We start from the raw sequence: 20006 nt of genomic DNA on the forward strand, positions 1-20006 counted from the left end.
AGGGGGGGCGGAGGTGCTGTGCTTCATCCCGCCGGCTGAGGAGGGGCGAGAGATGTCTGGGAGCGAGGGGCGGTGGGAGCGCTGGTTCTCAGGAGAGGAGGGCTTGTTGGCCATGGAGGGAGAGGAGGAGCGACCTGTGGGGGGGCGAGGGGAGGGGGAGGAGGAGCGAACTGTGGGGGGGCGAGGGGAGGGGGAGGAGGAGCGAACTGTGGGGAGGCGAGGGGAGGGGGAGGAGGAACGACCTGAAGGGGGGCGAGGGGCCGCGGGCCGGGACCCAGGGGGCCGCAGGGCAGATCTGCCCACAGAACCTCCGGAAGAACCATCTGGGTGAAGGACAGAGAGGAAGGGGTTTAGGACACAACAGAAGAAACTAAAACTTTTTAGATTAAAAACCTGAAAACGTGTATTTAAAAAAAGGGACTCTCCCTCTCCTGTAGTGTGTGCTATAGGTTTGTGTGCATGTAAACGGTCTGCAAAGGCTAAAATCCCTGTTTTCCCTCTCCTGTAGTGTGCGCTATAGGTTTGTGTGCATGTAAACCGTCTGCAATCGGCTAAAATCCCTGTTTGCCCTCCAGGGGGAGTTTCTCTCCCACACGTTTATTTAATCAATTAATTGTATTAAGTGGTTAGAAACAAAGTTAAATAAATGAAAATATTTGACAAACTCATCTGTATTGCTTTTATTTTAATACCGCAAACTGGAGTATTTAAAAATGTCAACTAAAAATCATTTGCAGAAGCCACAACCAATATTTAGTGTTTCACATCCTCAGAATAGATTTCTAACTACACCAAGGACTTGAAAGGTCACAGTGGTTCAGTGTCATTTTAAATATTTGATATCTCTAAAATAAAACTGTTCATTAATAATTTCAATCCCTCGTTCTTCACCGCTTCGGCTGCGACCACAAATATGTCTGCTCCGTCGGAGAGGAGTGGAAAGCTGGTGCATTAGGCTTAAAATAACCACAGTCACGTCCAGATCTCCTCATGATTCATACCGTGTGGGCTTCTGAATGTTCTGTTCCTTTCTATAACCACATCATGAACGTGGAGGAACAGATTCACGAGTAGAAATAACAGAAACACTCAGTAGAAATGTAGGAAAATGTAGAATGTGTCTTCTTCTCTTAGTTTTTCTACTGCAGATAACACGGTTTGTTTGTAGCTGATATGGAGAACTGACAGATTATGATTGAGGTGATTTATGACTAGATTGTCTTACTGGACTTTGACTTTTTGTCGCCTCTGGTTTATTTATTTACACAAATTACCAGAGCACTTTTACAGCCTATAAAGAAAACATGCAAATTCATAGACAAACATTTGACCACATTAGAAACTAAAACTACCTCATCGTTGAATGGCTCCTCAAAATGTCCTCCCTACACTTCACGCATCCTCGGAGATGAATTCGTCACAGTGAGCATAAGAGTGAGGAGTTCAAGCTAAAGTGTATTATGTGAGCCAACCGGGACCTTTGAGCACCAAAATCTAATTAATTTGGGAAGTGTATTATTATTAATTATCTTCACAAATGTATTCATGATGTACAATTTAAATAACTATTTCATATTGTTATTTTAATATTATAGTTTTCTTTTGAATTATTATTGTTATTTAAGCTTTACCAATTTACTTACCATGTATACTTTGAAGGATTATTGTTTATGTTGTTATGTATATTATATATTTGTTTCATTTATATTTTTAATATTATAATTATTATTTTACCTTAATATAAATTGCAAGATTTTTTTTAATTATGTTTTTATATATACTATATACTTTCAGTCCAACTGGAAAATTCCCTCAAGCAATAAAATCATTGTTTACCTCCGACTGGGCGTAGTTTTGGGACACCCTCCTTGGAAAAGGCCTCCCAGTCCCATTGGTCCTCCGCCACCTCCTCCTCCGCCTCCTCCTCCTCCTCCGCCTCCTCCTCCTCCGCCTCCTCCACCTGATTCCGGTGAAAAGATGACACCCATGTTAATATATAAAACAAATATGAAAGCAGAACTAGGAATATATTTGAATATTCAAATATTTGGATTTTGCAACACCATGGCAGTTGGACTAGGAAGAGCGAGCACAGAAAAGCTAGAATTCGGTCGATGAACAAAGCTACCCATTATGTGTATTCATGAGCACCCTCGGCACCAAGTCGTGGACTTAAAGCCAAGTGTTTCTCCTACAGATTGATTCAGCTGCACTGACAAGGACTGGAAATGTTCCTGCCAACAGCAATAACGCTCTTCCACACCTCAGCTCTGTGCTGCAGAGGACTTCTAGCTTCATAGTTCGTTTTATAAACTTTCTTCAGCTAAACAAATACAAACCAAAATCCCTATTACTTGCAGCCAGAAACCAGGGTGTAGTATTTGACTTATTTTTGTATTCATCTATCTTTGTTTATTATATTTTGGAATTAACACATGAATCGAGTTCTTGGAAATGTGTATATATTTTTTTTTTGTTTGCATTTGTCTTTTCATTCACCATTAACTGAGAAGCACTTGAACTCAGTACTCAGACATTTGGCCGAATAAATATCCAAAATACTGTGCCAAGCCACAAGCACTTGGAGAATTCAAATATCAATTGGAGCACAAATAAGGAAGTGTTTCTTTGATGCACGTGTTGATTTCAAGAGACATGTCTACTACTGTCCAGTTTTACCAGGGTTTCCCACACAGACTTTACTTGGGCGGGCCCGCCCAGGTATATTAACGTCCGCCAAAGTATATTTCGCGACACATTTAGGTTTAATCTTTTATTATCTGTCCGCGAGCACGACGCGATCGATTAACTACCCCTCCTGAACCCGTTTGCTCTGCAGGGTCTGCTTTATGCGCACCGCATACGCTCCGCTACGAGGCTCCGGCGAACAGTTCATGAGCTTGCTCCACTAGCACCCCCCCCCCCCCCCTTGATGAGTGTGTACCACTAGCACCCCCCCCCCCCCTTGATGAGTGTGTACCACTAGCACCCCCCCCCCACTTGATGAGTGTGTACCACTAGCACCCCCCCTTGATGAGTGTGTACCACTAGCACCCCCCCCCACTTGATGAGTGTGTACCACTAGCACCCCCCCTTGATGAGTGTGCTCCACTAGCACCCCCCCCTGATGTGTGTGCTCCAGAAATCACATAAGAACATTAACGTATTATATAATAATAACTCACATTTCGGTGTTTATTTTTTCTCCAATATAAGCTTTCTTTTGAATATAAGGACATGTTTAATATGTGTATGCATGCTCAGTGACTCACTCTCTATAATGGGGCTGCTCCGGTCGTTGACCCCTGAGACCTTCTTTAGTCTGGCGCCTTTATGGATGTCCGACAGCAGCGCTCCTCTGCCTTTGGTCTCATTCGAGCCCAGTTTGGGAGGATTTATGTTCGCCTGCCGAGAAAGAAAATAGAAATATCACATCTCTAGTTCATCTCGTCTGACACGTCTTAAAACATTTTGATTGGGTTCACATGGCACACTTTTACAGAGAGACTCACGGCTTGTAAACAAACGTCACATGATGCAGTAGATTGGCCATGTCAGAGATTTTGACGGCAGAGCCTGAAACTTATTTTGTTATAATTAACCATCGCTGGTGTTCATGCCAGGTGCGAAACACAAAGGGGGACATTCAGCCCAGACTTCAGGTTTCTCTCCCTTGTTTTGCATAAATTAACATTTGTGATACCGTTCTTTAAGGAATGATTTAACTTTTCTCACACTATTATCCCCTTATACTAGGGCTGCTCGATTACGGCGATAATCATAATCACGATTATTTTGGTCAATAATTGATATCACGATTATTAAATACGATTATTCATTGACTTTGAAAACATCCATTTATTGAACTTTAAAACAAATAATAATTTGAACAGTATCTTTTTAACTGTCGATTACCCTGAACGTATAATTCAACTGAAAAACCAAAACTAAAATAAATGATATATTTAAATAAATAATATCCAAATAATAAATACCAATAAACAAGATCAACAAATATTTTGGAGCGCACTTCCACAAGCTACTAAACATATATAAATAAAAATAAGACTAAAATTAATTAGATCAAATATGTTGTAGTGCACTGTCACAACCTAGCAAAGCTAAATAATAGTTTCTTTCGATGTTGTTTTTGTAATTATGGCAGGCCAAAATCGTAACTGCGATTAAAATATGATTAATTGCACAGCCCTACCTTATAGTCATGTTGAAGTGCTTTTACAGTGTGTTTGAACTAATGATTATTATTATCAAATCTTCTTCAGACTGGTAATTTCACTCTTGAAGAACAGGAAGCTGCTCGTCTGTAATATCCTGCAGATGCTGATCGGTGAGTTGAAGTAGTATCGGGGGAAGAAGGGAAACCCAAGGAGTTGTCTCATTAGTGGGCCGGGCGGAAATTAGTCAATGAGTCACCAGGCATTACTGCGACTTTAAACATTTAAGATTCATGAATGCAGGATTTAGTTTAGTTTAAATCCAATGCTGCAAAAAAATTATAAAACAAGGGGGTAGAAAATGTTACTGCGATAGACTGGTGCAGTGAAGATAACATGAATCACCTGTAGACAGGTTAAGCCGGTTATGGAGAGGTAAGAACAAGAAAGTAAACGGGGAATGCACATAAATATATGTGTGTGTGTGTGTGTGTGTGTGTGTGTGTGTGTGTGTGTGTGTGTGTGTGTGTGTGTATGTGTGTGTGTGTATAGTGGGATGCAGGTATGAACTAGGGATGCCAGAAACTGACCATGATAAAATTCGAAAAATCGGACAGCCCTGGCGAATATTAATCGACTATTTGTTTACAGTCAAACAAACTGGTGGTGTGACCAATGGCCATTTACAATTATTAATACTATTAGTCTATATTTTGGTTGAAACTAAGCCAGGAAAAAAAAGAAAAACAAATAATAAAAATCGAATTTTTAAAATAATTTTCGATTACGGAGACTGTAACGAATATTCGAATAATCGCTGGCATCCCTAGTATGAACAGGAAGTAATGCAGGTGGACCTAAAAGAGTGTATATCAAAGTCAAAGTCAAATTTATAGTCAATCGTTCAGTTTGTGTGTAGACAGAAAGATCGAAATACTGTTTCCCACAATCCCGAAGAATACAATACAAATATATATAAAAATATGTATATACACAATCAACAGAGACATTTATACATACGTTTACAGTAAGTTGTGGATGAATTCTGCTTTACTGAACTCTTAACTCCTATTTGTTGCGGTTTTTGATGTGTTGGGGAAAATACAACTGACTTTGGTATTCCTATGTTATCTAAGAACTGTTGGTGCTGTGTATGACCTGCAGCGGCCTCCTCTTTAGATAGAAGGAGGCAGGGCACACTTTGTTTATCGACAGATGGGAAGACAACTACTCTCGTCTCCCACCCTTTGAGGGGCAACGAGCAACATATTCGTAATGAGGAATACCTGCATGTACGGGAACCTGCCGACACCAAACCGATTTACGACTATGAGTGGGAATACACTTACGGCCCGTCTACACTACAGGCATCAAAAATGCTTTCAACGCTTCGCCCATTCATTTGAATGGGGTGACGTAGGATATTTTCAAACTTCGCCGAACTGCATTGTGGGGAGCATGGCATGGCGTTGCAAGCATCACGAGCATCACGAGCATCTATCGGCATCAAAAGTTGAACAATGTTCAACTTTTGAGGCTCGATGCTGGCATCAAAAGTTGAACAATGTTCAACTTTTGAGGCTCGATGCTGGCATCAGCCAATCAAATCCCGTTTATGCAATTCCCGCCAGTACAAACGCTAGCCAATCAAACGCGTGCAAGCTGAGAGCCAGTTCATTTCCTCATATTTCCAAACGAGAAATTACGGTAGCAAATCACCCGGTTCTTTACGACCTGAACTATTTACCGGGATACAAACCGGAAGAACCAGGCATGGAGGGAGGTGGCAGAGACAGTGGGTGAAACTGGTAGGTTTTCGCCTGTTTGGGGAGTTTATATCCAGTTTACTTCGTTTTAACATTGCTATTGCTTTGTATGTCGGGGGCGGGAGATTCATGTGATTGGTTGTTGGTCGCCTTGGGCGCGTGAAATCGCCAAGCCTCAGACACGACCAGCTTCAAGATTTTTTGATGCCTGTAGTGTAGACGGGGCGTTAGGCTATATAAGCTTGATGTGATTTCCTGTTCCTTTGAGCAGCATGCCTTGTGTGTGTGAGTTGAACCATATTCCTGTGTGTGAGTTAACTCTGCTCCTTCTTCCAAGAATACATTAGTACCTGATTATTGATTCTCAAACCGGTGTCGAGTGAGATTTTATCACTCAGTGGACATTTTGAAACGCCAGCTAAAAGACACATTTTTTAGATTAGCTTATATTGTTGCATCGACTCAGAGAGAAACCATTGTTTGGTTTGTTTACCTTTGACCTCCTTGTGTCCATTAACCTGACCAAATGTTATATGTTGCTGCATGTACCTGTACAGTTCTTAACAATTGATCTGAGAGGAGTTTCTTGTTGTTTGTTTTTAACTTGTGTCATTTTGTAAAGCACTTTGAGCTGCATGTGTTGTATGAGAAGTGCTGTATACATAAAGCTTTATTGTTATATCTTTGCACTATGCTGTGCAGTCACTGACCTGATGGAAGGTTGGGGGAGGCGGGGGACCTGGGGGTGGGGGGGGAGGAGGAGGAGGCATCCTGGCCCTCTGTTGGCACCTCTCTGTGGGCGGGGGGAAGGAGCGGTGACTTTACACTCCGGTGGGACCACACACGGAAACTCCTGCAAAACAACAAATACATTACGTTTGATTAAGATGGAAAAAATTATATTTTAAATACTGGATCACAGCTTTGTTTACTAAGTCGGTGTACAAATTGTTGTTTTTCAGATTTAAATTAAATGTGAACACTGATGTGGCAAACAAATATAAATATCTAGTTTCTTTGATTAAGAGGACTACAAAACAAAAAGTTGAAGCACCCATTTGGCGTCGTAGCTCTGTGTAGGTAGTAAACCAAATGAAAGGACGTCTTATGTTTAAGGGGATTTAAACTAGGGTTGCCAGAAACTGACCATGATCAAAATCGATTATTCGGCAGCCCTGGCGAATAATAATCGATTATTCGACCGATATATAAATAAAATCGATTTTTAAAAAATAATATTCGATTATGGAGACTGTAACGAATAATCGAATAATCACTGGCATCCCTAATTTAAACCAGCAAATAAACACTTCATTTTACACACCAATCGCTGTCATAAAGAAATCTTAAAGTAGGGTTGAGCCAGTATTAAATGGTCTTTTTATATTATCCTTTTGTGCGTTTAAATAATACCAAACACAGGTAGGCTTCTTCTATAATTTGTCCCCACAAAAAAAGTATATGTAGTAGACCTCTGCCAATATTAAAATAACCGTCTACCTTCTGTGGAAATGTGGTGGGAAGAAACGGCCACAGTGAGAAAACACTTCAACAGGTTTCCAAAGATGAGCTTCAACATTATAAAATATGGCAAATATTTATATTTGTGGCCGAGGTGGAAAGTGGTTGTTTTGATAAATGAAAAATGGGAGCACAACAGATCAAGGTTTTCTCAGGTGACGCAAGTGAAAGAAGAAATGAATAAATAGGTGGAGGAGTGCATTATGGTTATTTAAACCACTTCTTAATTGAATTAACAATCACTATATGTAACTTTACCCTAATAAAAGATACTGTGATAGAGAACCTCCCAAATCCACATAAGTTGTGACATTTTACTAACATGAAACGTGACCAAAGACCTTAAAGGTCCCCTATTGCACTGTTTTTCATCAATAAATCACAGGTCTCAGATATATCCAGAGCCTGTCTCTGATTCACTGAAACACCAAACAGATGATTGCAGCATTACCCATAATCCCCTCTGTTTCAGCCCTGTTTCCAAAGTGCTGATTCTCTGTCTGTTACTTTAGATCAGGGGGGCCCAACCTTTTTTGAACCGAGAGCTACTTTTAAAGTTGCCAGTCTGCCGAGATCTACCAGTCCAAATAGAGAGACGTAGCCATTACTGACAGCCTACTACCAGGTAAATACACACTTCTACTTGTATAAAACTGACCTTCGTACGATGAATACTTCATAAAATACTGCAGATGCTTTATCTTACCTCTTTCTAATCTACACACATACAAGTATTTAACTGAAGTTACACAACAGTGTTGTTGATACAGAGTTGGAGTTTATTCACACGTCACTACAGTGGGTAATGTTTTCAAGAAACATTGAACAGTGCTGCCACATATGACACAAAAAGAAAAGACTCTGAACCCTTTCTTTGGCATTAAATACAAATAGTGTTGCTACAAAAGTATAAATTAGGCTTACTAATAAGACAACTCAGATCTGAAGCTACTCAGGAATCTGCTGCAACAGTGCAATAAAAAAGACAAAATTAATAGAATCAAACCCTTTTTTTGTTGCATTTTATTAGAGTATAAAAATAAATGCCTTTAAAATAGGATGCAAGCAACACTAGTTTCTTAACCTGAATTGATAATAGACTATAATCAATTTAAGTTTGCATTCTTATACCATTTTGTACAATAATTATAATGAATAAGTTCAAACAAACGGTATCCAACTTGAGTTTTTATTATATCAAAAACCTGTTGAAATGCTACTGTTATTTTTACTGTCCCCCAAAAGCGCGTCGCAGCCTCCAGGAATGCTTCTTTCACAACTTCGCCGTCTTTGAAAGACTTCATGTGTTTCGCAAGAACGTGACTGACACGATAAGATGCTCTGGTAGCAGCCTTGCTCTTGTTGTTGGGCCTGGTGAAAATGGACTGCTGTGCATTTAGCTGTCCTTTCAGGCCCCTCCCCTTTTGGAGCGTAGGCAGAATTTGGAGGGAGTTCCGTCTCGTAGCGTTTGTGCACTGTTTTGAAATGCCGCTCCTAAATGACCCTTCTTCGATAAAGCCACGCTCGCATTGCAGATGAGACAAATGGACTTTGAATTGGAATAGATACAAAAATAATCATCCTCCCACTCGGAGTGAACATTATATATTTTGGGCTTTTTTGTTTCTGCCATAATTGCGGTCTTGTTTGTGTGCGGACTGTCACTCCTGTTGACACGGACAACGTTAGCGAATTAGTGCACTGCCCACTAGCCACGCCCCGACACATGGGGTCACGGCGGCCAATCACAAAGCTTTGATGCGTTCAAGTACATTATTCTGGCACAGGAAGATTATGTTATAGGACATTAACGATAAAACAGAATATTGTTGTTCTATTTTTAGACACATCTCGCGATCGACTGGGAATCTCCCCGCGATCGACCGGTTGGGCACCCCTGATTTAGATGAAAATAAGGAGCCCCTCCCCACGCCCCTCTGAGAGAGATTTGGTTACAAAGAACTGATGATGAAATGATGCTCTAGGAGGAGATTCAGGTGATAAGGGGGGGGCTGATTGGCTGATGGTTACACAAGCCAAAACATCGTTATGACATCATAAAGTGGCCAAAATCTGATCAGCTCATTTTCAGACAGGTTTTTATAGAAATGGATCAAAAAGAGAGAAAATCTTTGTTCCTGAAACTTTCAGAGTCTCTTTCCACAGAGGGGAAACATGTTGATGTAGAAGAGACATGAAGAAGAGGGGACACATGTTGATGTAGAAGAGACATGAAGAAGAGGGGACACATGTTGATGAAGAAGAGACATAGAAGAAGAAGGGGGACACATGTTGATGTAGAAGAGACATGAAGAAGAGGGGACACATGTTGATGTAGAAGAGGACATGAAGAAGAGGGGACACATGTTGATGTAGAAGAGACATGAAGAAGAGGGGACACATGTTGATGTAGAAGAGACATGGAGAAGAGGGGACACATGTTGATGTAGAAGAGACATGGAGAAGAGGGGACACATGTTGATGTAGAAGAGACATGAAGAAGAGGGGACACGTGTTGATGTAGAAGAGACATGAAGAAGAGGGGACACGTGTTGATGTAGAAGAGACATGAAGAAGAGGGGACACGTGTTGATGTAGAAGAGACATGAAGAAGAGGGGACACGTGTTGATGTAGAAGAGACATGAAGAAGAGGGGACACATGTTGATGTAGAAGAGACATGAAGAAGAGGGGACACATGTTGATGTAAGAAGAGACATGAGAAGAGGGGACACATGTTGATGTAGAAGAGACATGAAGAAGAGGGGACACATGTTGATGTAGAAGAGACATGAAGAAGAGGGGACACATGTTGATGTAGAAGAGACATGAAGAAGAGGGGACACATGTTGATGTAGAAGAGACATGAAGAAGAAGGGACACATGTTGATGTAGAAGAGACATGAAGAAGAGGGGACACGTGTTGATGTAGAAGAGACATTAAGAAGAGGGGACACATGTTGATGTAGAAGAGACATGAAGAAGAGGGGACACATGTTGATGTAGAAGAGACGTGAAGAAGAGGGGACACATGTTGATGTAGAAGAGACATGAAGAAGAGGGGACACATGTTGATGTAGAAGAGACATGAAGAAGAGGGGACACATGTTGATGTAGAAGAGACATGAAGAAGAGGGGACACATGTTGATGTAGAAGAGACATGAAGAAGAGGGGACACATGTTGATGTAGAAGAGACATGAAGAAGAGGGGACACATGTTGATGTAGAAGAGACATGAAGTAGAGGGGACACATGTTGATGTAGAAGAGACATGAAGAAGAGGGGACACATGCTGATGTAGAAGAGACATGAAGAAGAGGGGACACATGTTGATGTAGAAGAGACATGAAGAAGAGGGGACACATGTTGATGTAGAAGAGACATGAAGAAGAGGGGACACATGTTGATGTAGAAGAGACACGAAGAAGAGGGGACACATGTTGATGTAGAAGAGACATGAAGAAGAGGGGACACATGTTGATGTAGAAGAGACATGAAGTAGAGGGGACACATGTTGATGTAGAAGAGACATGAAGAAGAGGGGACACATGCTGATGTAGAAGAGACATGAAGAAGAGGGGACACATGATGTAGAAGAGACATGAAGAAGAGGGGACACATGTTGATGTAGAAGAGACATGAAGAAGAGGGGACACATGTTGATGAAGAAGAGACATGAAGAAGAGGGGACACATGTTGATGTAGAAGAGACATGAAGAAGAGGGGACACATGTTGATGTAGAAGAGACATAAAGAAGAGGGGACACATGTTGATGTAGAGACAGAAGAGACATGAAGAATGAGAGAGGGGACACATGTTGATGTAGAAGAGACATGGAGAAGAGGGGACACATGGTGATGTAGAAGAGACAAGGAAGAAGAGGGGACACATGTTGATGTAGAAGAGACATGAAGAAGAGGGGACACGTGTTGATGTAGAAGAGACATGAAGAAGAGGGGACACGTGTTGATGTAGAAGAGACATGAAGAAGAGGGGACACATGTTGATTGTAGAAGAGACATGAAGAAGAGGGGGACACATGTTGATGTAGAAGAGACATGAAGAAGAGGGGACACATGTTGATGTAGAAGAGACATGAAGAAGAGGGGACACATGTTGATGTAGAAGAGACATGAAGAAGAGGGGGACACATGTTGATGTAGAAGAGACATGAAGAAGAGGGGACACATGTTGATGTAGAAGAGACATGAAGAAGAAGGGACACATGTTGATGTAGAAGAGACATGAAGAAGAGGGGACACGTGTTGATGTAGAAGAGACATTAAGAAGAGGGGACACATGTTGATGTAGAAGAGACATGAAGTAAGAGGGGACACATGTTGATGTAGAAGAGACGTGAAGAAGAGGGGACACATGTTGATGTAGAAGAGACATGAAGAAGAGGGGGACACATGTTGATGTAGAAGAGACATGAAGAAGAGGGGACACATGTTGATGTAGAAGAGACATGAAGAAGAGGGGACACATGTTGATGTAGAAGAGACATGAAGAAGAGGGGACACATGTTGATGTAGAAGAGACATGAAGAAGAGGGGACACATGTTGATGTAGAAGAGACATGAAGTAGAGGGGACACATGTTGATGTAGAAGAGACATGAAGAAGAGGGGACACATGCTGATGTAGAAGAGACATGAAGAAGAGGGGACACATGTTGATGTAGAAGAGACATGAAGAAGAGGGGACACATGTTGATGTAGAAGAGACATGAAGAAGAGGGGACACATGTTGATGTAGAAGAGACATGAAGAAGAGGGGACACATGTTGATGTAGAAGAGACACGAAGAAGAGGGGACACATGTTGATGTAGAAGAGACACGAAGAAGAGGGGACACATGTTGATGTAGAAGAGACATGAAGAAGAGGGGACACATGTTGATGTAGAAGAGACATGAAGTAGAGGGGACACATGTTGATGTAGAAGAGACATGAAGAAGAGGGGACACATGCTGATGTAGAAGAGACATGAAGAAGAGGGGACACATGATGTAGAAGAGACATGAAGAAGAGGGGACACATGTTGATGTAGAAGAGACATGAAGAAGAGGGGACACATGTTGATGTAGAAGAGACATGAAGAAGAGGGGACACATGTTGATGTAGAAGAGACATGAAGAAGAGGGGACACATGTTGATGTAGAAGAGACATGAAGAAGAGGGGACACATGTTGATGTAGAAGAGACATTGAGAAGAGGGGACACATGTTGATGTAGAAGAGACATGACGAAGAGGGGACACATGTTGATGTAGAAGAGACATGAAGAAGAGGGGACACATGTTGATGTAGAAGAGACATGAAGAAGAGGGGAGACATGTTGATGTAGAAGAGACATTGAGAAGAGGGGACACATGTTGATGTAGAAGAGACATGAAGAAGAGGGGACACATGTTGATGTAGAAGAGACACGGAGAAGAGGGGACACATGTTGATGTAGAAGAGACATGACGAAGAGGGGACACATGTTGATGTAGAAGAGACATTGAGAAGAGGGGACACATGTTGATGTAGAAGAGACATTGAGAAGAGGGGACACATGTTGATGTAGAAGAGACATGAAGAAGAGGGGACACATGTTGATGTAGAAGAGACATTGAGAAGAGGGGACACATGTTGATGTAGAAGAGACATGAAGAAGAGGGGACACATGTTGATGTAGAAGAGACATTGAGAAGAGGGGACACATGTTGATGTAGAAGAGACACGGAGAAGAGGGGACACATGTTGATGTAGAAGAGACATGAAGAAGAGGGGACACATGTTGATGTAGAAGAGACATGAAGAAGTAGATTTTGCATAATAGGTGACCTTTAAGATATAATAGAAACAATTTGTCGATGTCAGAAAAGAGACAATAAGCGAGAATAAGAAACCCATGAAATGTCCACACAAGACAATCCTCGGTCTGTAATGGCGGAGATTCTCTAATAAATCCAGAATGTAATGTCGTAACATGATCATTACTCATTTTCATGTCATTATGGTTTTAAGAGGCCTAATGTGAATAAAGTCACTCCACCTCTCTGTAGAACAAACGGGTTAAACCATGAGATCACCTGCAGTGAGTTACGAGGTTAGAAAACAGGGTTAAAGACTAGCTGACATCTCGTTGTCTTTTTACTAAACGCTGCTAACTTTATCGGTTCAAGACAAGTCATTCAATGTCCGTTTGATTACTGTTGCATGGTTCATTGTATGTTCAATTGAATGTTTGTTTTAAACACGTTGCAGTTTTGCTTGAATTCTATATTATTTGCTTTTATGTTTGAAACTATTTTATACAGAGCTCGACATTATAGATGGCCCGCTGGCCCGGAAGCACTATTTAGACACCCCGGGCCAGCGTAACGTACTTTCCACTTGCCCGCTCGGGCCACTAAAATATATAAAGGTATTGGCTAGAGGGAAATGTCCCAGCAGTTTAGGATAATGAAGGTTCTAATCTAATACATAGCCATTACATGTCTAACTCCTAATGACAGGAAGGCAGAAAGCGCATTATACAAATAATAATAGCAGACATTTTTTAACAATGACCACAATATCATTATTTTAATAAACCAAATATGAACAATTGAGGAAAATGAGGAAGAACTGATTATTCAAATGTTGTAGTACAAGTAGTGATGTAGTTAGTGCATACATTACTATTGCAACAAATGTGTTAAGCGATGCCGATTCTCTGCGGGGAATACTCATTTATTGTATTTTGTATTTATTTATTGGCTCAGTTTAACCATATATGTATTACGTTAAAAATACACTGATGTTTTTACAGAGCTACATGCTTGTTGCTCAAAATCTGTTCCTTGCTTTTTTACGTGTACGTTTTCTATACTTTGTTTTGCTCCCTCGTCAAAGAGCTTCTGAATCAGGATGGAAAGTACTCTTTTCATAAATAAATAAATTAGGGACAGTGGATTTCTTATGCTAACGTGAATGCTACGCTAAGGAGAAAACAAGATGACGAGGAGGACCCATGCCAACATGTTTCATTCCGCTGCTTCACAGTGGAAACAAATGGCGGTTCCCACTTTGCTCTATAGAAAGGACATTCTTGGAAAAGGAAGCTGTTGCTTAAGAAGCTCCTGGGAAACATCAGTGACGTGTGCAGAGAAGATGAGCTTTTAAAAAGGGAAAAGAGAAGACAAGGTGCGCTTTAAACTAGGGGTGCAACAAGTGTGTACAAGTAAACACAAAATATCAGTTTATTGGTTATAGGTTTATGCATCACAATTTTAACAAGAAGGGCATTATTGTGCGATAGCAGTTTTGCAGTTATTCTGATTAGAAGTCATTCTATGTAATGATTACAACATATGAGCATCTGGGAGTCTTAGTTCTGAGTTTCACTATTAAAGCTGTATGACCGCAATAAAGTTATTCATAGTTTGAATATTCCGTATCTCATATGTCGATTAATATCATGCTTTGAAACTAGTCTTTGTGGCTCTGTACACTCGGCCTCCCCGGACAAAAACCACCAGACTCAGGGACACTTTTATCCAACAGGCCATAAGACTGTTAAACACCTGAGCTCTGTAAAGTGCCCCGATAAACAATCTCGTCATCTTGCAATCTACTTATTTATATAAACCGTATTTAATTTTTTCTTAATGTCATTATTTAATATTCTGTTCTTGTACATATCATTCTATTTACATGTATATAGACTTCTTTATTTTTGTATTTTATTATATATGTTGCATTATGGGAGGAGCTCGGGTCAGAAGAATTTCATTGCCATTTCAAGATACCGCTAAACTCTCAGTTTCTGTGTCGGTGCATTTTAAACCACTGGAGAGCTCGCTCAGTGAGATTCCTTTAGTTTCCGCCGGTGAAAACCTGCCCGATGCTGAGGCTGCCTGAGGACTGGAGCGGCAGCGGGGTGAGGGTGGGGTGAGGATCCTTCATGAGCCGACAATGGGACCAGACAGCTAACTGGTTTGGGGAGATCCAGTGACCTCAATCGTAGTGATGACACATTTAGAGCAGTTTCAGGTGTGGGATTACCATAGGTCTTTTAATATGGATAAGTTGGTCGTTTTTGATTTGGGTAAATATAAAAGACCTGTAAGAGACATGACTTTAAGATGATCTGTACCAAAACAAAGATTTGTTTATTAAGTCAGTAGAATACCGTTTCAGTTTCAAGTGTGGGTTTATCTTAGGTCTTTTAATATGGATAAGTTAAAGTCGTTTTTGATTTGGGTAAATATAAAAGACCTGTAAGAGACGTGACTTTAAGATGATCTGTACCAAAACAAAGATTTTATTAAGTCTGTAGAATACCGTTTGTAATTCAGATATTTTTACATATTTTGCCTTTACTGAATATTGCTCTTAATATTTTGGATATTGCACTAGTTCATATTGCGATTTGATAACATTTCAACTATTAATGCAGCCCAAATTCTGTTTGAATACATTAATAACATATTCCATAGATACAAATGTTAAACTAAAATGTACACTGCTACCATGGTTCAGAATTGTAGCTCTACACATCAGATCTGTGCCCATGTCTGTCTTCACAAGAAACTCTACGAAAAATGTGTATGGGGATATATGGAATGTGAATATTTAAATGAATAACTACAATGGGGGTTTGTACAGCTTATTAAAAAGTCAAATTCAAGCACTCTCTACATACCTAAATGAAAGGATTCCCACACTCCCAACGTCACAATCATCGCATAAAATGACTAATAATCAGAATAATTACTCATCCGCGATTAACACACCTTACAACGCCATTCTGTTTGAAATTGAGATGCATACACCTAAAACCATTAAATTGAAGATTTCCTCTTTCTTAATAACCCTGCTTCTAAAGTAGACAAAACATTCAAACGTAAAAACATTTTTGAAAAACGTATTCGGACATCAGTTTGGACTCTGGGAACATCGGATGGGAATGTTCCATTACAATGACATTTCAGAGACTCAATAGATTAATGGATGTTAAAAATAGTGGCTTGTTGAAGCGGACATTCGTTTCTGCTTTTGGAAAAACTTCACCTTTTTATTCTGAAATATATAGTTTGGGTCAGATATAAAATGAGTCTCCTGCTGACGAGTATTGAGCACAAACATTATCAGATGTAGGTATTACTGATTATCATAGAGATTAAAGACCTTACAAAAGAATAAGTCTCTACATAACTTTTCTGTTCTTCTGTAACTGCAAGAGTCTCATCGAGCCCCTTCATAATATATTAATATATATTATTGTAGAAATATGGCTTTTTGAATAGAAGATTAAAGCACACGTCTTGTATTTATTTACACATTCATGCATCTATACCCTGATAAAACCAGCAGGTCTAGAACTTTGACCCCTGTAATCTTACTCCTTTCCATTCAACATCAAGGTAAGGTGAGGCAGCCATAAGTAGGTCAAGACCGTCTCCATTGAGATATCCAGATAAACAGCCAACAAATGGAAAGACATTCCCTCAGATAAACAGCGTGACACAGCAAAGGGAGATACAACCAGGGAGGTGGAGCTGTATGAGGAAGTTAAACACTTTTGTGGTCAAGGTAATACACTGAGCAAAAATCCTGTGTGTGTGTGTGTGTGTGTGTGTGTGTGTGTGTGTGTGTGTGTGTGTGTGTGTGTGTGTGTGTGTGTGTGTGTGTGTGTGTTTCTAATGGCACTGACAACCCAAGTAAAGCCATAACATAGCCTGCTTTGTGTGCTCATCTATTTACAGGACAAATTGTGCAATACATTTTATTTATTTTTGGTTTAAGATTATTATTCATATGATTATTGAACTTTAACTAATAAATGTTGTTGTACACATTTAGGAGTTCATTGCAACAAAGTGCAAGCTATGCAACTTTATAGTTTATATATCTCTAACTGGGATGCTTTTAAATGTTTGTGATAAAACTAAAAGGATGATGTGTTACTACTTCTTTAACTAAATTAATTATTGAAAAACCCTCTTGGGAAATGCATCGTCGATATTTAATATGATATGTGGTTCCCATAGGACAGAGTGTAGGAATACTTTGTTACAGTTAAAAGGCCTGCAATCAAAATGTTACACAAGTAAAAGTACAAAAGTATCAGCATATATAGACAAAATATACAAAAGTAAAAGTACTCATTCTGCAGATTGGCCCATTTCAGAAAGATATATAGGTTATCATATGTTTTATAATGATTGATCATTAAAGTGTTCTCAAAGCTGGTAAAGGTGCAGCTAGTTTGAATGACTCTGTATACTGAAGGGTAGCTGGTGAATTTTACTCTAGTCTTATATGGTGTTGATTATACTTTCATATCATGAATCAAATCGGTTAAAGGTATTAAATACATGTAGTGGAGTAAAAGTAAAATATGTACCCATGAATTGTAGTGAGGTAGAAGTACAAAGTAGGACAACATGTAAATACTCAAGTAAAGTACAAGTACCTCAAAATTCAACCTAAGTATAATACTTGAACTACTTGGATACTTTCCACCACTGCATACTAAATAGAGCCCAGTGAAAACAGGATATGTGAGGCCTGTGCAGGTTGTTTAGCCGCTCCCAGGTAGACTCAAATCTACCTGGCAACTAGCTTAAAAAGTAAAGTAAAGTTAGCTTCCTGGGAATGTACTCACCCTGGGGCTCGAAGTAGAAGATAATACCGTCCTCCAAAAACCACATAAATGGAAAGTACCAAATCCTTCGTCGGTGTAGTTTGACCAAAAAAAAATGCTGGCAATTCCTGGAGATGTAACGGCTAAAAAAACACGTACAGGTTAGCCGGCTAACGTTAGCTTCAGCTCGGCTAGTGGTTTACACTACGGAGCTAGCAGCAAGCTTGTTAGCTTCGGCTATCGGTTAATGGCTGTTCACACTGCAAAGCTAGCAGTTAGCTTGTTAGCATCGAGCTAGACTAGTGGTGGTTTAAACTGCAGAGCTAGCGGCAGTTAGCTTGTTAGCATCGATCTGTTTACTTCCCAGCTGTCAGTGTCAGCGCAGTCCTGCTGCCTGTTTAGTTTAAGACTTCTTTGAGAAAGACGAAGCGTTCAAGGGTCACGTTTAACAGTTTCCATGTAGCTACGGAAAACTTTACCCGCACTCCTGACCCGCGGGCAGAGCCATACTCGCCGCCGCTGACATCGTTTTATCGGTTCTGTCGGAAACCCGGAAAAGGGGCCGACCGACACAAAATGGAGGCAGATCTGCGGTGCGTTAAAGTGTTGTCGTAAATGCCACATTCAACGTTTTTCTTACAACATTTTAATTGCATTTCTATTGAATATATAATACTCTAGTGGGTAATACATTACTGACGTATGTATCACAAAATATAATCGTTCTCAAAAGTAGTTTTAGTAGCATAAATTATGTGTTTGTCATTTATGTGTTGCGTTTTTGTGCTGTAGATGTTCAAAGTTTGTGCTTTTAAACTCATCACAATACTTTATTTATTCCGGGAGAATTCGTTTTTTACATAGTTTTAGCAGTTGCTCCATTTTAGAATACAATGAAATAACGATGTGAATACAGAGCAATTAAGTAAAACATAAATAAATATGTCTATTACAATATACAGTAGTGTATTCATATTTATGTTATTTATGATGAAAACCAGATTAAACGAGTTTTTTGGCCAAATCTGATGTTTGGCCAAAACAAATGCTTAATATTGCAAGAAATAGGGCTCATATTAAGAGTAAGGCATATTACAAGCTTGTATTGTGTACAGAGTATTCTTCATCGTTATACCAACATTAAAAGTTAACGGACAAAGGACACCATTAGAAAAAATGCGAACAGAATGTTCTCTTTTGTATTAAAAGTTGTTTTTGTCAATTAATGGTAACATGTGTCTAAGAAATCTGTAAATATGTGATTGTAAAATTAAAAAAATTAAAAAACAAGACTTTAACTCATCCATATTAAATTATGAATCTGACCTTTCAGCATTTTTATTTGTACACATGAGTTTCACCTTTTAACTTAAAATGCTAAGAATGTTTTCCTTCTTATATAAAAGTTGTTTTTATACCATAAGGTTTTTGTTGATCATTAAAGCAGACAAGACATACATATCAAGGCAAATCTTTTTTTCATTTATATTAAGTTTCATTGGTTAAAACAAAGGCAATACAACACAATCAAATGTGAAGTGTATATCAAAGTAAGCAGGGTAGCATTATATTATTATATGTTGACAACCAAACATTTAAATAGGTAATTAAAGATATTAATTAAAGAAACATAATACTAGTGTTACTTTATCCATTATTAATCAATTAGCTGGTTGTACTTCAGTAACACCAGCGTCCATGTACACCACTGCCTGGTGTTATGGCGCAGAATGTCCACTGGATGGAGCACAACACAAATGAAATATAAGCATGGAGTCACTGTACTGTACACCAAACACCAATATAAGTGGAGACTATGGTGGAGACATAGTTTGTTACACATGTACCGGATAACCTCTCATGTTGACCAAGGACAAAAGTGGTTTTAAATGGTGGTCAATTTAGTAGTCAATAATAATGCCCATG

At 39.6% G+C, this 20006-nt stretch overlaps 1 protein-coding gene across 1 annotated transcript in view; it reads right to left on the bottom strand.

The window, feature by feature from the left end:
• wipf2a (WAS/WASL interacting protein family, member 2a) overlaps positions 1 to 18666 on the bottom strand; it is a 40576-nt gene extending 21910 nt beyond the window's left edge. Inside the window, 6 exon segments of the mRNA XM_034208067.1 lie at positions 1 to 323; positions 1837 to 1864; positions 1866 to 1960; positions 3273 to 3405; positions 6652 to 6794; positions 18102 to 18666. Of these exon segments, the coding sequence (XP_034063958.1) occupies positions 1 to 323; positions 1837 to 1864; positions 1866 to 1960; positions 3273 to 3405; positions 6652 to 6711 (639 nt within the window). The 5' untranslated portion in view covers positions 6712 to 6794; positions 18102 to 18666.
• Positions 18667 to 20006: the final 1340 nt, after the last annotated feature.

This window comes from Gymnodraco acuticeps, unplaced genomic scaffold, assembly GCF_902827175.1.
Source record: "Gymnodraco acuticeps unplaced genomic scaffold, fGymAcu1.1, whole genome shotgun sequence".
Taxonomy (NCBI): domain Eukaryota; kingdom Metazoa; phylum Chordata; class Actinopteri; order Perciformes; family Bathydraconidae; genus Gymnodraco; species Gymnodraco acuticeps.